At 41.5% G+C, this 25,991-nt stretch overlaps 3 protein-coding genes across 4 annotated transcripts in view; 2 read left to right on the top strand and 1 right to left on the bottom strand.

Annotated features, from left to right (window-relative positions):
- The window catches only part of ppm1aa (protein phosphatase, Mg2+/Mn2+ dependent, 1Aa), a 64,588-nt gene that overhangs the window by 35,051 nt on the left and 3,546 nt on the right, over positions 1-25,991 (top strand). Inside the window, exons 7-8 of one of the 2 annotated variants that reach the window (XR_003296052.2) lie at positions 24,988-25,190; positions 25,454-25,563. The gene's annotated coding sequence lies outside the window, so the exon portion shown is untranslated. Of the gene's footprint in view, positions 1-2,591; positions 2,633-24,987; positions 25,191-25,453; positions 25,564-25,991 lie in introns of those variants that run through there. The other variant, XR_003296053.1, reaches the window with a different exon arrangement.
- On the top strand, positions 920-3,303 carry six6a (SIX homeobox 6a). Its single transcript, XM_026314041.1, has 2 exons — positions 920-1,491; positions 2,592-3,303. The coding sequence occupies exons 1-2, from the start codon at positions 920-922 to the stop codon at positions 2,755-2,757; spliced, it is 738 nt and encodes a 245-aa protein (XP_026169826.1). The 3' UTR covers positions 2,758-3,303.
- LOC113134487 (homeobox protein six1b) lies at positions 17,745-20,130 on the bottom strand. The gene is made up of 2 exons (XM_026313922.2): positions 19,265-20,130; positions 17,745-18,449 (listed from the first exon to the last, which is right to left on the bottom strand). The coding sequence occupies exons 1-2, from the start codon at positions 19,822-19,824 to the stop codon at positions 18,155-18,157; spliced, it is 855 nt and encodes a 284-aa protein (XP_026169707.1). The 5' UTR covers positions 19,825-20,130; the 3' UTR covers positions 17,745-18,154.

The raw sequence follows: 25,991 nt of genomic DNA, 5'->3' as shown, positions 1-25,991 counted from the left end.
ATATAAACCTGAACTATAGAAAAAAAGAAATGTATAGAGATGTAGCTGTGTATGGGCTGAATATTATGAGAGCCGTGGACAGCAGATTAAAAATAGGGCCTATGTTAAGGTCACTATAAAAACCACAGTGTTAACAGGCCAAAGTAAACGCAGAATAAAGACTGTGTGTTAATATTCTCCAAAATTGACACAGGACTGTCTGATCCTATGCACCGGCCTCAGGGCAGCCTGCAGTCAGCGGGGCTGTGTCATTCTTCCATACAGACTGAGCCGAGCGTCTTCTCCGTATAGACCGAAGCGTCTTTTTCTTTAACGCAAACACACGGGCTGTGTGGAAACACGGGGGGCTGCTAAGCGTTTGAAGACGCGAAGCAAAAAGGTCAAAATGTTTATATTATTTTTGAAAAGGGAGGCGCTCAGGTCTCCTTTCCGCCTGATTGGCCGAACTTGACAGTGATTGACGTGTATCCATGGCAACCGTGCAGCCAATCTGCCAAGTCCAATAGGAAATCATCGGAGGGGGCTTGACTGTCTTTCCCCCCCCCTTAAAAAATACATCTCGGCTCCGGCTTTAATTCTTTGCTACTTTGAATCCCAGCCTACCTTGAAAATACGTCGCGGCTCCGGCTTTAATTTCCTTGCACCTTCAGCCCCTTGCCTGCCAATTTTGCAAAGCCCGAGGATGCGGTAGCCACCGGCCCCCACGCACCGTCGTTCCTCCTCTGCGGCGTTTGGTGTTTGCCTTCCACGGCTGCTCAGACGATTGGTTCGGTAACTTTTGGGATTGCCTTGTATTTATTTTTCTGGGGGGTATCTTGGATTGTCTTGGCGCACGGAGAGAAGAAGCAGAGGAGTCGACGAGGAGGGGTGACAGAGAGAGGAGAAAGGAGGCGGAGAGGGAACCACAGGAGAAGCCTCCATGTTTCAGCTGCCCATCTTAAATTTCAGCCCCCAGCAGGTCGCCGGGGTCTGCGAGACTCTGGAGGAGAGCGGGGACGTCGAGCGCCTCGGCCGCTTCCTCTGGTCTCTGCCCGTGGCGCCGGCGGCCTGCGAGGTTCTCAACAAGAACGAGTCGGTGCTGAGGGCCCGCGCCGTCGTCGCCTTCCACACGGGCAATTTCCGCGAACTCTACCACATCCTGGAGAACCACAAGTTCACCAAAGAGTCGCACACGAAGCTGCAGGCGCTGTGGCTCGAAGCGCATTACCAGGAGGCTGAGAAGCTTCGGGGACGCCCGCTGGGGCCGGTGGACAAATACAGGGTTCGGAAGAAGTTCCCCCTACCCAGAACCATCTGGGACGGAGAGCAGAAAACCCACTGCTTCAAGGAGAGAACCCGGCACTTGTTAAGAGAATGGTATTTGCAGGATCCCTACCCGAATCCCAGTAAAAAGAGGGAGCTTGCTCAGGCTACTGGACTTACACCCACACAAGTAGGAAACTGGTTCAAAAACCGCAGACAAAGAGACAGAGCAGCGGCTGCGAAGAACAGGTGAGCTCCATGCGTCTCTTGGCTGTTTTCTCATCACGATGTAAACAAAATATTTGGTGATGGTAAAAAACAAAAAAACGCCCTGCACTTCGACTCGATCACTGCATCATACGATTCAAAACACGTTCACTATATATAGTATAATATATCATAAAGCAGAACAGGCCGAAACACGCCGGTTGGAGCCGTAATTTCTCTGGATATCAGATTAAAAATCATGCAATCCCAAGGGAGGCTTTTGTTTTGAAAGGAGTGTCTGTAATTAAATTTTATTTTGAAGGAGATTGAAATGAAGAAATAAGGACAAACCAGTAGTGACGAAAAACAAATAATAATAATAATAATAATAATCCACGATTTGTTTTTTGTTTGTTTGTTTCTAATTTTGAATTTTTGGCAGAGAAAATCTCGGGATAAATGTTTTTACTCGTATCTGATGTGAAGAAGAAATCACACGATACTGGAGAACAACATGTAGACACAGATATTTGAGCGACAGTTAAATGTTATTTTAGATTTGATTTATTCCTATCACCCCCTGTGGGCCAGTGGCCCCTGTAATATATATACTGACTATATATTTTAAAAGACAATGCGGTGAAATCGCCGAACAATTGCAGCCACTCAGGGGCCTATTGTTGTGTGGGTCGAGGTCAGACTGTTGTATTGGTTATGGTCTAATGTAGTTCAAATAGTCTATCATTTCTCAATAGGTGCTTGGAGCAGGGGAGGAGGTTAAATTACTCGTTCATTAGTGAGATCTTCCTGAAAAAGCGTATATTTGTTTTTAGAAGGGATTTTTTTGTAATTAATGGACCTTCATTAATGTTTTCTGAAAGTGAAAATGAAAAAAAAAAAAGAAAATCTTTTTCACTTTTAATTGTTTCGATTTCTTTATAATATTTTGGGGGGAAAGGAGCTTACAAAATAAAATACCTTCAGTTCAACAACATCCAAACAGATAGCTGCGATACATTTTCTCCCCGGATGTGCTTCAGATAAAAAAAAAGAAAAAAAAAAGAGTGTAGTTTTTTATTAAAATGAGAAATCTAAACGCCCAGCACATCTCAAATGGTCCCGTCTGTCTGTGTCCTCGTCAGGCTCCAGCAGCAGGTCCTGTCCGGCGGATCGGTTCGCTCCCTAGCGGACGAGGACGGCACCGTGGACCGCCTGGGAAACTCGTCCAGCCCGGAGGCCAGTCTGTCCAGCAAAGCAGCCGCCTCGGCCATCTCCATCACCTCCAGCGACAGTGAATGTGACATCTGACGGGCGGATCGGGGCTGTGTGATGAATTAAAGGAGGACACGAGTGAAAGACAATCTAATAAAACGAGTCATAGTGCCTGCGTCGAGTCAACATACACACACACACACACACACACACACGCGGACTGATATTTGACGGCTGCCAAAACACAAGGGGGATCCGGGATGTGCGGCGGACTGTCCGTCTTATCCTTTTAGGCCTATATGCTTTTGTTTGCGTTTACCCACGTGTGGATAACTGAACTTAATACGGACGAGACATATTCACGGACTAATAACCCAACACCCCGAGATGAAACAGAAAAAAACCAAGAAAATTTAAAAGAAAAAAAGGAAAAGGGAAGGAAGCACCCGAGCGCCTAACCTGCTGTTCTCTGTGGGTATTTCATGTTGAAAAAGAACTGTGATATTTTTACTTTACTTTGAAAGTTTTATAAATAATGTTTATTTGCCTATTTAAAACGATCTGCTCTGTCTCTTCGAATTTCATATTCATTTGCTTGGTGTTTTTAATACTTCCCTTGTACACAGGTGAACCTGTTGAGCATGCGCGCTTTAGTGAAAATGTGTTTCAGAAAAAGAAAAAAGTAAAGATAACTTAATAAAATAATTGTTGATCAAGACGCTATAAAGTTTAGTCTAATTTTTTTTTTTTTTTTTTGCTTGTGTGGGGAAGAAAGACATAAAGTGATTAATAAACCTGGAAAATAATCCAAAATCCTCGAGGCGGTTTTCATCAGAAGGAGACTTGTCGCGGTTATAACACCACGGTGCCATATTCCCTGACACGTTTTCGACCGGGGCCTAATTGGCCAACATGCTCTGCGTCCTGTAATGCAGGGTGACAGCGAGAGGTCACAGAGAGGCCGGCTCACTAACCCGGATGATCTGTGAGAGAGCCCATCGAGATCAAAACACAGCAGATTGTGGACTTGGGAGAAACAGGCTCCTTAGACAAGTGTCTGCAAGTGTCCACTTTCCCAAGCAAGACACCTCGGCTTTAATTTAGTACTCAGGGGCCAATGCATTACCTACATTAGCATAAAAAGGCCCACAAACCCCTATTATGATGTACTTGTTATGGCTAAATGAATATGTTTTGGTACATTTGTGTAGCATTAATGCACACTACTAAAGAAAATCCAAAATATATCTGGACTAAATGTCCTTCTGTTTGATTCTTGTTTAATTTTAACTGACTACAGGCCTTTTAAAGCTTGATTTAGAAAAAGCCCCTCTCTCTTTCAATACACTTTCCACACTACTACTAAAAATGAACACAATAATTGCACACTGTTTTTCCTTGAGTGGCATAAAGCAAATCAAATATGCGATAGGTTTTGCACTAATGTTCTCTTTTTGCTGCAATAAAGCTGCAGCCTACCTTCAAAATTTAAATCTGGGATTACAAAATCCCCTTTCCACGCTGAAAACAATCCCAGTTGAATATATTTACCTGCTTAGGGTATTACTGAACATTCATCTGGGTTTATAAATAGATTAAATCAGAACAAACTGCCTGCAGTGAAGTATTTCTATGGTGAGAACCAGGATAAGAGCAAAATGAGCAAAAACAGATTAAAGCAGAAGTTAAAGTTGAGATTTTCCAAGTGATGGGACACACACACCTGGTTTCCTCTTATTTGCAGCTAATGAGGCTACAGTAACTTCTGAAACAGACAAAAGCCTTTCACCTTGAACAACCTGAGTCTCTATAGAGAAACACACAGAGAGGGCAAACAAGCAAAGGGAAACAAATGGGATAAGGGAAGATTTTTTTTTTTTTTCCTTTTTTTCTGGCTGCCTCTCTTTCAAACCACACAGGAACAAAATGGCTGAATATTTCCGTTTCTGCTGAAAATAAGGACAACCAGGGACTAGATGAAAAAGTCTTTTTTGCAGTCAATAAGGTTGTCAAACTGGTCAACGGTAATCAGCGCTAATGATGGGTCTGGGGTCCCAGCATGGACAAAAGGGGCCCTGCCGCTGTTTTGTGAAGGGAAGCGACCGCGGGTCCCTCTCCAAAGAAAAGACTCCTGTGAGGGTGTATAGTCTGGGGCACGGAAATCACAACTTCTAGTGTGTGTGTGTGTGTGTGCGGGTGTGTGCGCTCGTGCCCTGTGAGCTCATAGCTATTGGACTATTAAAAGGATTTAATTACCAGTTGAGTGTTTTCTGACTTGTAGTAGTCAGTACTCCTACTACTAATAACAATTTATTACATTTAGTTTGTAAAGTACTGTAAATGAAATAAACGGTTACATCTTTTTTTTTCTAATTTTATCATCGAATCCTTGCATTTTGTCCTGTCGACCTGTTTTAGTTTGGTGGGCAGAAGTTTTCCTGGTTTTTGAGCTTCACAGTATTTTGACAGGTTGTTAGATAAGTGCTGTTAATGTGCATAAGAGGCTCCTTGAGCTTTGGTTGGGATGTGTGTGTTGAAGGACGGTCTGCAGCCTTAGTATACTTCTTCATTGTGACTCAATCTGTCCTACATTCAGACACTCTGAAGTGCAGTGTAACATAAATGACTACACATGCATGAAAGTTATCTAAATGCATTAAAAACTATAATGGATATGTCGGAAAAAGTTAATAAAACAGAAAAAAACACAGGTAAAGACCATCTATAGGAGCCTTACAAATAGGCTATAATTAGTCTCGTATTTGTAAATAATTATAATTAGTTTTATTGCCCTGGAAAATGGATAGGATATAAGAACAATATTTTTAAAAATCCAGTTTAAATAAAAAAATAAAGCCTTATAATGAAAGTCAAAGCGTAGATACTTTCCATAAGAAACCAGTTAAATCCAGCAGAAAAACTGGGCTAATGGTTTAAACACCATTAGAAATGCAGTCCGGTCAGTCCAGTTTAAAAAAATTTTTTTTTTTTTAAATTATGTGATTATTGAGTGTAATCTGGGGGTTTGTAGTTCAGGATGTACAGCAAATAGGCCCAATTTAACAAACTTTATTAATGTGGAAAGCATATCTTTGTTTTTCTGTTCTACGCTGGTCTCCTTCCAGTGTAACTAAGTACACTTTACTATAGAGCTTTTATTTTCTCAGGTAAACTCGTAATTTACAGGCAATGATTGTAATTTTTACTCCCTAACAGTTTTCTGACACAACATGTACAATCAGTCGGTGCCCATTTTATTAGGTACCCCCCCTACAATCTAATTCAGTGCTATACACCTGTTCTGCCATTAAGTCTGTTTTAATAATGTCTAATGTGCAGCCTCGTTGAAGTTACCATGTTACCAAGTGATGGGGGTTACACTGGTGGACAAAATATTAGGAACACCTCTATGTAGTTCAGGACAACACTGTGATTTAAGAACTAAACAAATAATTGAATTTACACAACAAACTGACTGAGTGTGTGTAACTGAGTACTGATTGTATATGACTAATAAACCAGAATGCTTTATTGTAGATGAACATGCCCAGCAGTGCTAAAATTAGACCCAAATTCACCAGCTGCAGCAGGCTTACATATTAATGCATGAATGGTTAGAATAGTACATAAATATATAATTCTGAAGGCCTGTTCTGCATAATGAGTCTTTGTATACTTTATGTTTAGTTTAATGCTTCTCTCATTTAAGTAAAGGCCTTTAATTTATGATCCATATCCCACTACACTCCCTGAGTAGCATTGTAATAGTAACAGTGGTTGTGTGCAGCAGTGAAGGGATGGTACACTGTCACGCTGTCACATCCCCCCCCCCCTCAACACGCCTCCTGAAGGTCAGGGTCAGTCAGCAGGGGAAACTTGTCCTTTCCAGCAGGTCTTTTGTCCACCTCCTCCTTCGGTTTTCAACCAACGCTCTTCTCTCTCCTGTCCAGTAACTTCTTCTTGTAACCTCCATTGCTTGTTGTTTAAAAGGTTAAACGAGAGCTCACTGGGAGATCTGTTAAGATTCCTCATCAAAATAGTTTCTTCAGGGGCTAAAGAAATCAACAGCAGGCGTTTTATTTTCTTCTCTCTCTGCTCATTGTGCAAAGGCCATGAATTTATATCAAACATATTAATTCCAGGCCCTTATTTTCCCTCCAGTGTTTCCTGACCTTGGAAATACAGCCATGCTTCTTTGAGGTTTTTGTGTGTTTCGAGATATGCTCTTATCACCTGGCAGATATTTTCCTCCCTATCTAATTTCTGCTGCTTCATTTTCTATAGGCTTTACAGCATCTCCACCATGATGCATCTTAAGTGGGAAACACATGCTGGTGACGCCCCCTACTGGGAGGATTTGTTATTACAAGCTCTTGATGAGGTACATGTTTGTGAACTCGTTTGGAAGGTTTTCTAACAATTATTATACAGGACATTTTTTTTTCTTTGTAGGATAAAATTCAATCCAATCATTGACCTTGTGGCACTAATATGATGTGATTAGACAGTTTATGGTGTTTTATAAATATTCAGGATTAACAGAATTAATAGGTTTTTCTAAATATGAAGCTCATGACAGTAAAATACACTTAACCTCTTACACTTAACTTCTTCACTTTAAAAATGTTAAGTTCTTTTTTCTATTGTTATATTTTCTGTAAATGTTATCCAATCTGATTGGATAACAGATAATCAGATCCTCTAAATATTTGCATGAATCCAGCCAACGCAGTGAAAGACTGTGGCCAACTCTCTACCTTTCATCATTCCATCAATAATCCTATCATTTATCAGATGAATATATTATCATTGAATATCACCCTCCCTGCAAAGCCTGGTGTGATTCTTTGACATTGGATTTGTGCAGTAAAGCCTGTGTAATAAATTGTCTTCTCTAAGGACTCTTTCCTCTTCACACCCACTGTAACTCAGGGTCTGTGCTATAGTCTGTAAACCTATAGGCACCTCAGAAAGCATTAAAATCCAAACAGCCATAGACTACAGCAGCATCATAACTGTTCCTACTTAAGGAAACCCCTTTAGGTCCACTCACTGGTCATATTGAATCACCTCCAGCTCATTGCTCTGTGCTGTTCTGCAGGTTCTAACCTCAGGTTCTCTGTAAGTTTGACACTGACCGACCCTGTTTAGTTTTGCTTTAATTCATCTGTTTCATTGTGCAGGCAGATCAATCAGTCAGTCCAGATGTTGCTCCAACTTTGCCCCTCTATCCTCTGGCAAACCCTTTGTTTGTTGGAGCATGGACTGTGTGTACAGACACAGTGCAAAGTGAAGCAATTATGTGGCCAGTTTGAGCTCAGAGAAGTCAGGCTGTATTCAAATTATCGGGCTGCTCTGTGTGGGAAGCAAATATTTAATGTGTGGGAACTAGATAATCATGCGTGAGAATGACATGGTTAATGCGTGGCTGCGAGATATTGTGTGGTCTAATTACCAATTCATAAGTCTTAATGAGATCATTCATGTCCCAGAAATGACAGGATGCTTGTTGTTTTGGAGTCATGCTGTTTAATATGGAGTGAATAATGACACTCCCAGGTTTAACACCCCCCCCCCCCCTCTCTCACACACACACACAAAAAAACAAACAAAACACAACAAAAAGACCAGCTAAGAATGAATATTCTCTGTGAATGAAGTGCGGTGTTTGGCCACTAGATGGAGACAAAGACTAGAAATAAGGATCTCACTGATTTGGGTGGAAATCTGCCTTTTTGAAATGAGATTTTTGACACGTGTACCTCTTGAACTATGTGCTTTATATGTGCCAAACATTATTTATATAATAATGCACCAAAAAACGGATGTGGTCACACTGAACTAGAGACAGAGGTGGCCTTTCCACTGAGATAATCAATGTTTTCACAAATAATTTTTAAGCATTTTCTTAATTGCAAAATAATTAGCTATAATGACAGACTTTGTCCAAATACTGTGAATATTTTAGGTTCGTATTTGCAGTACTGGTTCCTGGCCACAAGATTGTGCACAACAACCACGTTAGAGAGTAGGGAACTCAGCAGGACTTCAGAAACCGGCTTTGTCAACTTCTGTCCCGTTTTACTGCATAAGTAGATAACAAAGCATGCACAATAAAAAGGCATCAAATAGCAACACCTTAAATAAATGCTTCTATGTAACTAAGAATAAACAGGTTTTACTATGTAGACAGTGAAGCATCCTAAAGTTATCATGTGTGTTTTCATAATTCAAATAGCCTCAGGCCTCAGTTTAATGAGACATTTAATCCAGAGTAAGAATAGTTAAGACAGTGAAAATAGCTGTTTAAACACTGCGTATGCTTAAACACACCCTAGGTGCAGTACACGTAAGTTTTGAGTGTAAGTGTAAATGAGAACACGGAATTAGTGAGCGGATGGTGTTAATGTACACGTGTAAGAAAGTGTCGAGGCAGGGTAAGGTCACCATGTGGGACTCTGAGGGTTTATATTTAAACTCTCTAGTCTCCAGTTTCTGCAGCTGTCGCCAAGTTTAAGTTCAGCACCTTGAGCCGTTCTCCGTCATGCTCTTGGGTCATAGTTACAAACCTGACAAACTCTGAGATAGAGCGAGTAAAGCAGAGACTCCTGTCTGCCCTTCAGCTTCTATCTCTGGAAGCTTCAGAAAGTCGCAGCTCTCCCATCAGCAGATTATTCTGAGCCTGTAGCTAACAGATTTAATGCGCAATGAAATGCACTGAAAGGTTCTTGGCAAACAGCTTAAAGCCACTAATCAGGTACTTCAGTGTTTTGTTCTGTGCTACAGCCCAGGAGTTAATGTGAGTTTGTTCTGTACACACTTGTAATTGTCATTGAATACCTGCCTAATTACCAGCTTATCTCGCACATTGCCAGTGGGGCCACTATGATTCATAAAGCATCACACTGCACCAACGCACCACTGCGTTTCATTATTGGATCTGCATCTTATCATTTTCTTTGTATCCCAAATATTTAAGTTTTTTTGTATAATTTTTTTTAAAGATACATCATTCCTTAGTGGATCTACTACAGTCGTAAGTTTTCTAGCAGGGTCCGGCTTACTCAAACATATCTACCAGTTTATCATCTATTTGATGACATTTATTCAGTTTATGACTTGGTTAAAACAGAGTTTATGTATAAGAGAAACCCATGGCATCATAGTAATATCACATTTCCAGTTTTCATTGAAAACCTGCCTCCTCGTATTAAATGATTCATATGAATATTGAATAAATAAACAGGGAAAACGGGGAAATTTCAATTTTAATATGTATCAGCTGAAAGTGGAAACTTAGAGGTCACAGTCATGCCACACTATCACAGTCTAATAATTATTGAATGAAACAAGGTCCCTGATATTGTTCATGATGTATGTAAAATTTTAAAATGTCTCTTATTGTGATGTTTTCAACATTTGATCAAATGTGATGCTTTTTTTACTGTTCAATTCAAATTCTTTAGTTAACAAAATGCAACTTGATCTATTTTGTTGTTCATATTGTAATATTTTGGCAGTTTGTAATAATATTTGGACTGCTCCACATAAGTTTTAAAATTAAAATTGATGTCTTCAAGCAGTTACACCTGCAATTTATAATTATTCATTATTATATAAAGGTTTTACGAATGACCAGACTAACATATTTTCATAAAATCTTTCTTCTGTGGATGTTACTTCTGAAAGACTCTAAACCCCTCTAGTAAAAAATAAACTCTAGTATAATCAGTGATGCTTTAATTGTCTTTCTGGTTGAGCTTAACTGTAAACCTCCAGCTGGATCTAACAGATAATCTCAGAGAAATACACAGGACACTGAGATTCCACAGGTTTCTCCAAAAGCAGGCGCTATAGTGGTCTGATTGAAGACGGGGATGTTGAGACGGGCTCTTCTTTTGAAGTGACTTCCAAATGTTTTCCAACTGCACCAAATTCAGCTTTAATAAAGACTTTTCATTCACTTTGTTAGAGCAAGATGACAACTCTTCTGTGCGTAATTATAGCTGCCACATATGATAAACATGGCTCCCACATATGACAAAAGCCCTACTAATTTAGCACTCCAGCAGATGGATAGATACACAGACTCTGTATCTGCTGGAGTAGCGCCTACTGTGCAGTGGCAGCTCTGTGCCTAATAACAGAGCTTAGCTGGCATACCAGAGCCGGTGGCACATTGGTGTAGTGGTAACCCAGAGAGAGCCTGGTAATTACCACCGGCCGCTGACACCATGCCACAGATGCACCAGTCAGCAGTGAGAGGACTAGTGGAGCATTTCCCCCTCCCTGTGCTGCGAGGATGATCGGGTGATCCCCACCCCCACCCCCCCCCCCGCGCCCCTCTTTCTAACTGCATCATTAGAAAGTATCTGGGCAAGTAAGGATCTGTTATTTTTCCCGCTTTGTTGAACATCAAACATTTTTCTCTCTCTACCCTCATCTTCGACACACTCGACTTGACCATAAGCCCTGAATGAGGACTCATGAAGGCTTTCTCTCAGGAGAGGCCCACTGGAAAACATACTGCAGGGCCGGAATGGGAAGTTTATTTTGCTTGGTGCATGCATATCTGAGGGATGTGGGGCTCTAGGAGCACTCTGGTTTCTGCACAGAGGAGTTCATCACTGCAGCACCCTCAACCCCTTCTTTGCTTTCATTCCCACTCCTGATCTCTAATTCTTCACTCATCATAATTTTATGCCTTGTCTTTTCTTCATCTCTACTGTGTTTCCCCTCTCCTCGCCACCCTCCCTGTTCTTCTGTCATCTGCAGACTAAAATGGGCCCAGCAGCTTTTCTCTGGGTCTTTTGTCCCTGCTCAGGGAGACGTTTGGCACACAGAGGATCGTGTTACAACTTTCATTTCCTGAATGTTTTTCTTTTTTTCTTTTCTTTTTTTTCTTCTCCATGGAACCAAAAAGGGTATTTTATCTCGCTCTACGGCGTAAGGATGAAGGGTTAGAGGAGCAGCTCAGATTCGGGCTGCTGTCACTCCAAAGTCGGCAAACAAATAAAGTACAAGCTGCACATAGCTGCAGGGTCCTGGTGAAAGGTAGCTGTGGTGTGGTTTGGGCACAGCGGAGGTTAGGGCGGTGTAGATCATGTATGTAAGATGGTTGGGGGCTGGTTACTTGAGCTGTTTGTGAGCCGCAGGATAGGTGAGGTGATGTTCCTCCAGAGTGCGAGGTAGATTTCTTCCTCCTGTATCCCTTACCGCATCCTCATTTTGCATCTCCCACCCCTGGCCCTCTCCAAAAACCTCTTGATCCTATAGCGGGGATGTGTCTGTGTTTAGACTCTTTTAGATTTTGGATCTTTCTTGGCTCGATTATAAAAGCAGAACAACCAGCAGCAGCAGCAGCAGAGTGGTAACAGCTTGTAGAACTATCAATTATTTGTTCTATTGTGAAAAAATGCCCATAGTATGATACCAAACCCCATCATTATGGCTCTGGTTATGGTTGGCTCCTTTAAAGATACCATCAAGGCTGTTTCATGCTCTGCACTTCTGGCGCTGTATGAAAAAGAACCTCTAACTGTAATCGAACTGGGTTTTGGTGAATGTATATTTTATCTGTCAGAAATCTAGTGCGTCTATATTTTTTTGTCAACAACAAATCCCTTCAATGTGTTAATTTCCCTCTTACTGCTTTCTAACTTTACTTCTGTCTATTTATTCCTATTGAAGATGTAAATCTTTTTTAAAAAACAACTCTGGTCATTCCCCCAAACAGCTGGGCACTGTAGTTTTTAGCAAATGTTGCTAAACAGCAGTAGTAAATAGCATGTTACTGGTTTCAGCAGCACATTATTAAGCACTTATGGGCATGTACGGCAGTAAAGTGATGTAAGTGGAACTGACTCAACTACAGTGTCCATGTTCGTGGTAAAAATGCAACTCGTCAGCCAGTGTAACGGTGCAGCCCACTGACGTGTTTTTAATCGTTTTTGGACATCGATGGAGCTTTATAAGGGTTGGACACACAAACGGACGAACCTTTCATGGGATTTGTTGACATCATGAAATGTACAAGTGCACTTTATCGCAAGACTTATTCTTTAACTTAGTGTTAGTAACATATTTCACTGTGGCAATAGTCAGATATTTAAAAAAAAATACATTTTACAGTAAATGTAAATGGTCTTCTACTTTTATTTCCATTTTAAAGTAAATTATACTGGCACTACTTCTACTTACGTAGTACATTTGTTCATCTGCCCTGCCTTTATGTTTAGGTCTGGTATTAATTTATATTTTCTAACAGTCAACAAATCCCATTAAAAGTCTTAAATGTGGAGTCAAAGCCCGGCGTATCTTATTCCTCAGTACTGTAGACCTCCATTGTCAGCCCTAAACTGTTAAAAACACATCAGTGGTCCATGCATTGACACTGGGTAACATGTTCCTTCATTAAGATGAACCTGGGGAATGTAGTTTATTTTGACTTGTCCCACACACACTCTCCTCCTGCTATAAATACCCACTATTGTATGACATTTATAATAATACGTGGCTAAAGTTTCCAACAAATGAATTATTTACTCTTGGTTGAGTAACATTTGTGAAAAGCTACAGCACCCAGCTGTTCAGGAAAATGACTGAGCCTTTTAAATAATTCAACTAGATATTTGTGATTTACATCCTAAGCCATAAAGACGTGACAGAAGTCAGAATGCATTAAGATGCATTTGTTTTGTATTCTCACTGAATTTGTGACAGAAGAAAAATATAGAATAAGGTCTGCGTTTAAAGATTGCAAAACAAGTATTAAAATTGTCCCTTTTAAAGAAGTAGTAATGTTTTATTGGAGAGCCTTTTAAAAGAGCTTGAATTAGATATCTGACCCTGTGTTTTTATTTCTACCTATTATATTGAAGTAAAAATAAACCTACTTATGTGGAGCATTGTAAAACTGTTTACAACTAAGTTTGGGAACCTCTCGTTTCAATCCTTTCTTTGTCTGTCCTTCGTAGAACATCCATTTCAGGAACTATTTACTGTCACTGTGCAGTGGATAGCATATGGATCAATTTTGATTTGGCCTCGAATGTCTGAAATTTACATTAACACAATTTGTTTAAACCCTTAGAAAAATATTTCAAAAACGTACCAGACTGAAGATGCTTTCCTGATCAAAAAACATTCAGACTAATGCAACTATCACCTTTCTCTCCAAGCTCCAAAAATATAGATATCTGATTCTCAGCAACCAGAGCTGGGTTTTGTCTCAGGAAGAGTTTGTTATATGAGCCTGCACCTTCTGGCCATATTTCTTTTATAAACCCTCCATTGTAGACATTACACACGTCTTATCTTGCCCTTCGTCTCCTCTGCTTGTAATGTATTAGAAATTTCTCCTCCGTTCATCAAGAAATGTGTATATTCTGTCCTTCATGTGACACACAACATGCTATTTAACACCCTAATAGTCAGGGATCATCGGCAGTCTCCTCCTTCTGGTGTCTGAACCCTGGGTCATACATCACTCATCCTACTGGAAGAAGAAGATAAATACTTCTTTCAGCTCTGTCACATCAGAGCTTCCTGAATGACTTCCCTCTCCCCGGTGAGTGGAAGCCGTCTTTGGCTCGCAGCTTTTACATCAGTAGAATCAACACATTTATTGAAAGAAGGAAAATCTCCCTGATCTCTACAGGTTTATGTTAGAGAAATATAGCAGACAGCTGCCACTGCCTATAAGAAAGTGTTTCACCCATTTTATTTTCTCCGATACACAATCCAAGTCTGGTAAATGGAGATACACACACTCTCTTTCTCGCTGTGTCTCACAGAAACACACACACACACACACGCACAAGGGCCTGCATCTGCCTCTGGGCACAGCCAGGCAGAAACATTGTCAGATCCATGCATCATTGGTAAGAAAATCTTTCTACCCTCCCCTTACCACCACACCACCACCCTCGCCCCACTGAGTCAGACCTGAAAAGATCCTTTTGTCCCTCATCACCCGCCTGCCCCATAGCCCCCCACCCCACCCCACCCTTTTCTAAAGCTACCTGCAGGCAGCAGACCATGGAAAGTCAACTCAACCAAAAGTTCCTCAGATTTGGATTTAGGTCTTAAAGGAGATGTACACTGATGCCAGAGAAAACATTAACCCAGCTGAGACAGACGGCACACACTCATGCAGGCTACTCTCCATGTTTATTTGCACACGTCAGGGCCCTTCCTGCTGTTGATTTAGAGCCACTGCCACTTATACGTATGACAAATGAAATGCACTCTTTATGACTCGGACTCTGTTTGCCATCAGCAGCTGTTCTTGCTGGCACTGGCCTGCTTTACAATGACGTTACCCCCAGCTTTTGTCATCCTGCCTATATGCCGGAGCGTGCCTTTCACTTGCGCTTGTTGCACGGCGGATGAGAGGAAGACACACTGTGCCGCTGATGCAGCAGCTAGATTTATGAACGCAGACTTTGTCCCTCCGGATTAGGAAGCGAAAGATTTGAGCATGATTAAAAGCACATCCAGCATTTCTGTGTTGCATTGATTTTAGTCTCTTGCACATCCTGAAGGTGACTCTTTCCGTCATGTGGCACAGAGCCTGTTTAATCCACGCTCTGCCTGTTCTCTGCTGGGCATGTTGTCATTAGATTAACAGGTATAAAGAGTCACTTTGGTGGCTTTGTCATCACCTGTTTGTTAATTTGTGAATATTTAACCCCACTCTGTGAGATCGGGACTGCTCTCTGTTACATATGAGCAATACTGTAGGACACCTTTAACAATCATTTAACATACTACGAGATACAAGCTAAGCTGATGTTCTATCTTTGTATTTTCAATAGATCAAATAGTCCTGTCATATTGGAACAACATCCCTTACAGTGACACAGTGACCACTTTAAATGATCCAGTTTCAGGGTAAAGTCATATATTCATTTTATCTGCAACGTCGCTCGCTTTTATAATGTGAAATATTATGTAAGAGCACTAATTTATTCATTTTAATGCATTAATCAGAAGGAGGTTTTGGGCTTGTTTGCTAAGGCTGCAGTCCTGTTGAAGCAAACGAACAGAGAATTTGAGTGTTACATGTTTAATATTATACCTGATGTATTTGCTAGTTTTAACTTTGGTTTTATTTATATGTATCTGGTGATAAATATTTCAGGTTATTGAGAAATGCTTAAGATTTAAAAACAGATTTTGAGGTCCTTAACTACAGTCAGAAGATATTTGTACTTTGCTTTGGTGATTCCATTTTATTCTACTTTTCACATCTATTCCAGCACTTTTAGGGGGGAAATATTACTTTTTATGCACCACATTTATCTGACAACTATAGTTACTGTGCAGATTAAAAATTTACATACAAAACATATGACTGGTTAATAAAATATGATGCGTTGTTAAAGATTTACAACCCAATAGCAAGTAATTTTACCTTGACCAACATAAAAGTGCTCACATCTTAACGCATCAGTAATAAAACGCCGTCAGGGGCCGTACTACATGAAGAGTACTTTTGTACTCTCAGTATTTGAAATACATTTTACTTATAGTGAGTCTGTACATTTATTGAGGCAAAATTTATTAACATTATATTTATTTAACATTTAACTTCTATTTGAAGTTCACTTGTTTTTGTAATGTGTTGTTGCTACTTTGACTTAAATGATCTTGGTAACTATTCCAGCACTGATTTTCATATGTTAGATTGAAAATGGAAAAAGGAAGAAGCACTGACCAAAGCCCTGCTGATGGAAGGTCTGCTGAGGACAGGCCAGTCAGACACAACATTCAAACACAACCATATGGAGAGCTGTGGGTGATAGATGGGGAGCACGGCCCTGGTGTTTTTAGTAGACCTAAGGGGATGAGAGAATAAGAGGGACAGAGGGAGGCCTTTGGGATGTAGAATAGCTCAAGGTCCCTCCACTGAAGCCGGGGCTCTGCAGCCCTGCAGCCCTGCAATCTTCGCAATCAAGCAGTAATGCTAGCAGCGACTGTTTCAGATTATGCTCAGGAAATCCTCGGTGCTCTCTGCTCAAAACAATTTACCCTGACATGAGCCCAAAGAGAGGGTCGGGGGGTGGGGGACAAGAGAGCTGTCCTCACCAGATTCCTGCTCTCAGCCCACCATATTCTCATATGCCCAACAATGCCCCTCAGTTTATTATTGTTAATATTATTACTGTTACTTACATAAGATGCTCTAAACTCTGACTGTAGACTATTTTTTACCTAATATTAAAGCCCATAAAGTTATTTGTTTTGTTTTGTTTATGAGGCATCTATTTCATTAAGCAGTGAACTTTTTTTTATAAATGTATATATATATATGGGTTTTGTTTTGTTTTTGTTTTGTTTTTTTTTTTTGGTCAGACAATCTCGAGCTGGTAAACGTTGAGTGGTGGCTTTTTCCCATGGCCCAGAACCGAGAGAACAAACTCTCAGAGAGAGCAAAGAAAACACGGAAACAAAAAGCCAATGATCCGCAGCACTCCAGCTAAAAATGACTAAAAAAAGAGAGGGAGAGAAAACGCCTCACATGCATCAGAGAACAAACCCGATATTCAAAGGAACCATGGCTGGTTCATGTGTACACAGCAGCCTCCTGACTGACAGCTGCTGATGTTGACTCACTTTAATATAATTAAATTTCCCTTCATGACGCTGTGTTTGAATTATGTGTTTTGCATTACTAGTATTATTGTTTAAAACCAAATAAACCCTTACAGCAGGCTTTAATCTGTCATGACTCTATCATGACTCATGCTATTTCTGATAGAAACTCATACCCCACCAGTGTTGGAATAATTCCTTATTAGACATTTTTGCATGTTTCAAGTACAAACTCATTCCAAGCAAAACATAATCAAATATGACAAAACCACAAATATTATAATAAAAAAAACGAATTACCTTATTTCCTTCAATTCACCAATGGTAAACTGTCAGATTATCCTCCCCGACTGATTTGGTTTGCGCAGGTTTGAGGGCCAGGCTCTGCAGGATATTATAGCTGCACATTAAAATCTACAGGTCATTTATTATTAGTAGTAGTATTATTATTTACACTAAATACACAAATAACACAGAGACAAATGCATTACTTTAGTTTTATTGGAAACTAATTATCATTACTCTAATGAAAACGTTACCTCTTAGTTTCCACCGCAGGCGTTTGCCATAGTTCTTAACAAAATATCATAAATTAAGCAAATGGGTAGTCCAGTTAAGTGTTTCGTCAGGTTAAGAGTTTCAGAAAGGTCCTGTTGATGTTTTTTTTTTTTTTTTGTGCAGGAGATGAGAAAAACTCCTGTCATGGGGCGATATACATTTTAAGCGCATAAATGAATTTTGTTCTAAACCAAATTTAACGACAGACAAGTCAGTCTTTATTTATAAGGTAGGATACTATAGTATTATTTCATACATGTACTCAATCTGATACACTTATCAGTCCTCTTTTTTTCTGGTCTTTGTTTTTGTAAAATAAAATAATCTGGCAGCCTCTTTAAGAGCCCAAATCCACAAGACTGGAGGTTAGAGGTCCCAACAAGGAGTCCTGCAGTTGGTGCGGGTGTCCGTGCATGCCGTGCACCGGCTGTGGGGCCCCCAGGCCGGACATGGGGTAAGCCGAGGCCCCGGGGTGGTTCATGTTGCCCTGGAGCAAAAGCGCTGAGTTCTGGTCGGGGCTCTGAGGGGGAGAAAACTCGTCCTCCGAGCTGGACATGAGAGACTTTCCTCCGTCCAGTGGGGACAGCTGGTTCTGTTTGTTGCCGCCTGCGTTGTTGTTTTCACTGTTCTCTCTGGAAATGACAACAAAGTAGAAAACTATGATTAAAAATAGGCCATAATTCATGTAAGAAGAAAAATATTAGCTCAGTGTGTCAGTCAGGGCGGTAGGAAACATTTTACAATATAAAAATACAAACACAATTAATTTGCAGTAACACAAAAATGCAACAGGCCTTGAACTTGAAATTAAAGACTCAGCTTTTTATAGCCTACACCCTATGTGATGTCCTGTTTTACTTTATACTGGACGTTAGATGGAAACATCCCTGTTACTGTGTGTCTGTGCCTTATATTCTCCACTGTAACACAGTTGACCCTTTAACACTTCGACTCAAAACTACATTACTGTCCAAAAATGTGCCCATATTATCTTCTCGCGTTTTCCAGCCTCGTTAAATAGTCTACCTGTTAGTTTTATGTTCATAGATATTTTAGACTTCCTGTGGCCTATTTCAGGTCAAAACACTGCTCAAATGTTTCTGAAGAAAGTTCAGAGTTTGTCTGTTCTGTTTCCTCCATCCCCACTGTGGTCAGCACAGGCCTGATTTAGAGGCTTAAACGTGCCCGAAATTGAGAAACAAGTTCAAAAGTTAATAAGAAATAAAAAGGTTCCTTTCGTCAATATATATTTATTGTTCTTATTAGATACATCAGACTCCTGTCATTCCGGTATTTTCTCATACTCCGCTCGCCTGTCGCCATGTTTGGACAATATTTGTCATAAGCTGGACGATAATTTGCGTTTGAAAAGATGTTAATAAAAAGTGTGTGAGTGTCTTTCATTTGAAATTCGAGGCAGCACCGGGGTGGGGTCGGGCAGACGTACCTCTCCTTCGCCTCTGCGGCTCTGTCTCTCTGCCGTCTGTTTTTGAACCAGTTGCTGACCTGCGTGGTGGTCAGTCCCGTGGCCTCGGCCAACTCTCTCTTTTCCCGTGGGGAGGGATAAGGGTTATGCGTGTACCACTCTCTCAGGACTCCCCTGGACTTCTCCTTAAAGCAGTAACTGGTCTCCTCGCCGTCCCATATCGTGCGGGGCAGCGGGAATTTCCTCCGCACCCGGTATTTCCCTACAGCCCCGAGCGGCCGGCCGCGCAGCTTCTCCGCCTCCACGTAGTGCGCCTTCAGCCAGAGCTGCTGCAGCTTCGGGTGGTTGTGCGGAGAAAACTGGTGGCTCTCCAGGATCTTATAAAGCTCTCTGAAATTCCCGCGATGAAAGGCCACCACCGCCTTCGCTTTGAGGACGCTTTCGTTCTTGTGGAGGTGATCACAAGCGGGCAGAGACCACAGGAAGCGGCCGAGCCTTTCCAAGTTTCCTCCCTGCTGTAACACCTCGCAAACGCACGCCACTTGCTCCTGGGTAAACCCGAATGACGGTAATATAGACATGATGTCCGAGCGCACTCCTCCGTCCAAAACGCCGATATCCAAAACAATAGCAGTCGTGAATTTTCTGTGTTTATAGCTGATAGAGTCGCAATGCAATCCAGCGCTATCCGTCCGCGCCGCACAGGCCTATGGACTATCCACTCCACTGCAGCCCCTGATGCGCGCAGCAGATTGGGATGTTGATTGTTGGGACAATTTGTTCCTGTTGGAGATATGTCAGGCTTAAAGGGAGCCTGTGCGTTTCGGTGATTGGCTCTCCCTCTGCCCTGCACGCTGTACAGCAGAGCAGGACTGAGTTTGCAGCTCCGTTTCCTCCCCAGAGGCTGTGCGTCAGGGGCTGAAATAGGAGCGCTTCCACCTCCCGCCCCCACAGTCCCTCTCCCGCTTCAGCTGGGGGAGCAGAGCAGCACCTAAACACTAATCAATTATTACAGCCCTCTTAAAAAGCCTTCTTAACATGTTCTGAATATACATCTTCTATAATGGTGACTCTATGGCTTTCCATGTGCGGAACACCGCATACTGCATCTTATCACTATAGCCATCATCAGTGGGAGCTAAACCCACAAAACACTGAGCTTTTTAATTATCCACTACTGAAGACTGAAACAAACACACACGTACCTGAGCAGTAATTGTGACAATCCCATACAGCGTCTTTTAAACAAAAACTCAAGCAGGGAAACACAAAATCTTAATTTGTTTCTTTTTTTTCTTTCTTCCTTTCTTTCTTTTGAGTCGGTTCACCAGCTGTGGGTGTGTTTATTGTCACCCAGCTTTTTATTTGCTATTCCAGCTAATTGCCACCCTCCACCTTAACTACATTCAAATTTCAGCTGGTTGCCTCCCGCTCCCACTCCCACCACCTTTGGTAGTTTATTAATTGGCAAAGCTGTTTATTTTATGAGGTGATATAATTTAATAAGTGATAGTTTTGGTCCATGCGCGCCATTACCACGTCCTTTTATATGAGGAACCTATACTACCTGCCAAACGTGTTATGGGCCATAGACCACCAGTAGGAAATCAACCACTAGAGTGTGTGTGCGTGTCTGAGTGTGAGAGAGAGTGTATGTGTGTGTGTGAGAGAAAGAGTGTGTGTGTGCGTGTGTGAGACAGAGAGAGAGAGGGAGAGAGGCTGAGCTAATATGCCACTTGGTCTAAACTTGTTGGATAATTTGACAAACATCTTCAGGGCTGGGAATAAGAGACAAACACATCTTTAGTCTACAAACTATCAACACCTACAATCTACTGCCAAAGGCAAGGTTTCAACATTTAGGCCCTTTATTCCAAGATGTAATTTTGTTGATTCGTGAGAGTCAGTTTTTAGCTTCTACGCACTGGACACTAATTTTTTTTATCATATACAATCCAGACATACGTTTATTTTCATGTCATCATCACTTGTTTTTGAAGAGCTCCTACTAGCCTGCAGCCATATTTAGATATTTCAAGGATTAGACGCGGACACCGCAGTGGCTCCAGTGTTTTCTGTGGGGTGAAACACTAAACCAATCCATTAGTAAATGAGTTCTCTGCGACACTGGTTCTTGGTGGTGCAGTTGTTGGTTTGAGCCGTACAGATCACGTTTCTTTATCGGTACCAGACTCTGAAACTAAGCTCGCTTTCAATAATCTATGATAAGAAACAATTTTGGGCCTGGAAAATATTATTGAAACGTTTTGAGAAGATGAGGAAAAGGATTTCTGCATAGATGCTTTAAACTTTTGTTGTTGTTGTTGTTGTTTTTTGACAAAGCATCAGAGAAAACTGTTATATCCTATGTTTGTAATTTAACCTGGAAAAATTATGGACATAAACACTTTGATAATATAAAACATGTAAAAAAAATCTCAATATTAAGCAAAACAGGTTTAAAAAAATGAAAATATTATTTCTGGCAAAATGTCTGATACAGGACAATCAGGTCTGGTCATAGTATGGGAATATTTCAGCATTAAATACACTTATATTGTAAAATAATTTAGTTTGAATTATGGGTAAAAATGCAGCCAAATCCACCATATCCAATAGTTTCTGTCAGAGCGGCCTGTTGGACTGGACCCAACCAGCTAAATGAGCATATCTCAGCTTGTTGATATTAAAGTTTATTTATAGCAAATATCACAGTGTCTGAAACACTGTTTTTATATGCGAGGCTTTAGAGTTCATTCAGATTTTCAAAACGTTGCCATTAGCCAGAAGAGTAGGTCTACCCATTTATAATGTTAACTATTTACGCAAATTCTTGAATTTTGACCACGTTGTTGGTCAAAGCTGTTTGCTGTTAAATAAACAATTATTTTTTTTTTTATTTTCTTTGGGCGCCAGAGGCTACATAAGCGTGGTATATTGCTGAAGGAGATTTAATTACACCCTGGTGTAGATTTTGAAGCGTAGATGCGTCCTTGGTGGACACACAGGCTCTCAGACCACTTCAGCTCGGTGTGTGTAGCTGCACTAGGCCTGTGTAAAACCTCAGTGCTTCAGTAAATGAGCTGTCTGATGAGCGGCTCTCGGGTTTCTCTAATATCTCTACCACATTGCGCCGCGCCTCCTCCTTTAACCCGAGCAGCCCGGGGGGCGAGATTATTTCAAGATGTGGGCTCTGCCTGTCTCCGCCTCTGCCACGGCCAGCGCCGGCTCCTCATGCCCCGTCAACTAATGCACTCCTGAGGAATGGGCTACCTTTAACATGTGACTTCCAGGGAACAGAGTTTCCCTATTCTCAAAATAAATTATTTTTTCTTCCAGAAAAATCTGTCTGGTGTCGTCCACTGTCACCTTAAAACGCCAGTCTGAGGGGCTGCTAAATATCCTGAATGTTCCCAGTTTTAGTCACTACTTTTCTGTAAATTCTCAAATGAGTCACAATGTTTTCATCTCAAAAACGAAACTTTTTGTTTTGATGGTCATTTCTGATCGAGTCTAACGGTGTAATGTGTGTTATGCTGTGTGTGGGCCCGTGTTTACTGGATCATTCCCCTCCTGGACAGATATTTGAACATGACGAGCAGCTCCTTATCAATTAGCCCATTGACAGCAGCGCTATCTACCGTATTGTCTGTCATTTGTTACACGCACTTTTGAGAAAAAGCCATGAAATGTTCACAGTGACACTCCAGACCAGTGGGAGAGAAGGAGAGAAAGAAAAAGGCTCGACTCAAAACACTTCATAAAAATGTCATCATCAAAAAGCCAGTGTTTCCTATTGGAGGGAGGGCAGGCTGTGTTTTCTTGAAAATATGGAAGAAAACTGAAACGACCACTGGCTCTTTGAACACATGGTTTTCGCTCTATCTAAATCCAAAGTGCTATTTCAGCTGTATTGACTGGAACAGAGCCGACGCTGTTTAAATGAAGTGAAAAATGTCAGATTTAGTCCTCGGGAGGTTTCTGCTTAGAGGATTTTTTTTGGGTGATATTTTAGGGATGCACTCACTGCACTGAAATATCCTAAAAAGTAGAATTTAAATATTTGTACAGAGTAATATTTAAAACTTATATTGTGGGAGCTTGTTTTAAACATTTTACTTATTTATTTATATTTTTTCTATATAATACCTATTACCTCAAGTAATACGTCTTTTCTTTCCATTTCTGACTGTGTATTTATTGGGAAATGACTATAATCAATAATTTGTCATTGGATCAGAGATTTTGATCAATGTAAAATGTCCTAAATGTCCCTTTAATTAAAGTTAAAGCGGTTTATTCAGAGTAGTGTGGGGGGAAAAAACGACAGCTCCTTCTCTCAAAACAAAACAAAACTGTTGACATGAGTGAGTTAAATGAAATTGGAGCAGCAATTATCAGCTTAACAGAGTTTCCTGTCATGTTGGAAAATTAGTCCTGATACAAGTGCGCTGGGGTTAGCCCCCCCATCAAAATCATTACGCATTTCCTCAGAGGACCACCTCCACAAATATGCAATTACGGCCTCGGCTTTTACTGTGCTCTGCTCAGTAAACACGCCCCGGGTACAGAGATGAAGACCTTTGTTTTAGGGAAATTATTACTAGTAGTTTTATTTTTTCTGCGGCGCTGGAGTAAATAAACAAATCAGGCGCGCAGACAAACGCATAAACAAACAAACGGAAGGATTTCAACGTGAATGTGCAGCACCAATGTGTGTGTCTGCTGGCAGGGAGGGGGCGCCACGACAATGCGGTCATGCAAGTCAAAAAGCAGCTTTTGTTGGGGATGACTTGTTTTTTCTGTTTTTGCAAATAACGTTTAAGAGGGAGGCAGTTGAGCAGCAGGTGCTGTGTGTCTCTGATGCTGCTCTGCTCCTGTTACAAAGTGCTGTTTTTCTTTTGAGGAAATACCGTTTTGACCACTGCGGTGTGGACACAATGCTGCCCTCCAGCCGGTCTCTGTGTGTGTGTGTGTGTGTGTGTGTGTGTGTGTGTGTGTGTGTGTGTGTGTGTGTGTGTTCGTGCTGCACTGCACACTTAAAACTGTCCTCATGACTTATGTTTGCTGCTCTTGTAGTCCAGATCCAACCAGTGAATCATGCTAGTTTGCATATTCCCTTTCCCACACTGGATGATGGAGCAGACATGTGCACATACCTTCTACTGTGCCAAGCAGCAGCTTAAGGAGGTAAAGGAAAACTCTACAGGGATGGAGGACATGTTTTTTCCTTTCTCTAATTCACCGTCACCACCTACTTTCCACAGGCCAATAGCAGACTTTGTTTCTGCCAGTTTAGAGAAAGAACTACTTGGCCAGTAGTGGTGGGTCTGTATGAGCAGGCTGGTACCCGCTGACCCCTGCCCTCTCATTAGTGGGACGTGGAGCAGTAGAGTACCGTGCTCTCCAGGTCATGTTACATATGGCTTGCAGTCTGCTGCGCCGCATTAAATGTCAGCTTTGAAACCATCTGAAAGATCAGAGGTCAGTGTTTTTAATAAGGCCGGAGTTCTAGGGGAGTTCCCTCTTCTTTACTGCACACTCAAGTATGTTTTATGTTTTATGTTTGAAATCGTGGACAAAAATCATCCACCTGAGGATGTCCTGATTTTCACACGTATAGGAAGCAATAAAAAAAAAAAAAATTAAAATTTAGCAAATGATCCAGTCCAGTCCCTGTGAGAAATGTGCTGCACGGCCCTCTGTGAGGAAACAACTGTGCTCCTTTCTTGTCTAATTTATAGGCACGATACAAAGGCAGAATTTGGAGTTCTCTGCGGCCCCCTCCCCGTGAGATCTGCAGTCCATGGGTTGCTGCTGCAAATGGGATATTGTTCTGGGCTCCAACAAAGCTGTTTTCACCCTCTTCAATATTACAGGAGGAGTTACCTGATACCTAACAATCAGCTAATCCACTGCCCATGGCGACGAGGTCACCTGTGCACAGGTAACTTTATCCTAGCCTGTCGCTCCCTCCCTTTCCCACTAGTCGCTTCCATTTTTTTCTTCTCCCCATCTCAGTGTCTTAACAGTGAGCACAGACAAACAGCCTCTGTTTATTTAGGCCATCAGTTAGATCACATATAACTCCTTCATCCAGAGAGAGAGGGCAACTCATATAATCCACCACAGACATGCTGTGAGTAAAATAATATCCACTGCTATTTGTCCGTTTGTCAAATTTTGTCACCAGGTTATCTCTTTTTGCAGGTTTGGTCGGGTGCCCACTGAGTGAACGAGTCTTGGGTGGAAATTCACTGAGAATCCCCTCAAGCCATGAGAGGAGTTCAGGCTCTTTTCTGGATAGAGACTCAGTGTCTGTGAGTGACAGCACCTCACATTCATTCTTCCACATGCTAAAGTTGGGGGGTTGTTCGGGCTTCGCTCAGGGAAATGGCCTTTGGTTTGGGCTGAGCTGTAGGGGACAGCAGACCCCCCACCCAAAAAGAGCTTTAACTCTGGAAATCTCATTGCTGTTTATTTGAATTACAGGGGCTGAGATGAGAAAAGGAGGGCTAATGAACTCCAGGTTGCCTGGCATGTGCAAACGATCACTGCAGGTTTGCAGAGAGAAGCACCAGGCTTGCTGGATTACTGCATGACCCCCCCACCACACACACACACACACACACAACCCCCCCCCCCCCCCCCCCCCCCCCCGACTCTTAAATGTTGGAATGGCATTTGCTTTATATGCTAACATTTATTACATACATTAAAAGCTTCAGAGATCATCCCTTAATTGAAG

This window comes from Mastacembelus armatus, chromosome 22 (assembly GCF_900324485.2).
Source record: "Mastacembelus armatus chromosome 22, fMasArm1.2, whole genome shotgun sequence".
Lineage (NCBI taxonomy): Eukaryota > Metazoa > Chordata > Actinopteri > Synbranchiformes > Mastacembelidae > Mastacembelus > Mastacembelus armatus.
The sequence above is the reverse complement of the archived record's forward strand: the minus strand, read 5'-3'. Positions and strand labels throughout refer to the sequence as shown.

Coding starts and splice junctions, on each gene's coding strand:
- LOC113134487 (XM_026313922.2), bottom strand. CDS start 19,824: ATGTCTATATTACCGTCATTCGGGTTTACCCAGGAGCAAGTGGCGTGC. Junction 18,450..19,264: donor GCCGCAGAGGCGAAGGAGAG/GTACGTCTGCCC, acceptor TGTCATTTCCAG/AGAGAACAGTGAAAACAACA.
- six6a (XM_026314041.1), top strand. CDS start 920: ATGTTTCAGCTGCCCATCTTAAATTTCAGCCCCCAGCAGGTCGCCGGG. Junction 1,492..2,591: donor GCAGCGGCTGCGAAGAACAG/GTGAGCTCCATG, acceptor TGTCCTCGTCAG/GCTCCAGCAGCAGGTCCTGT.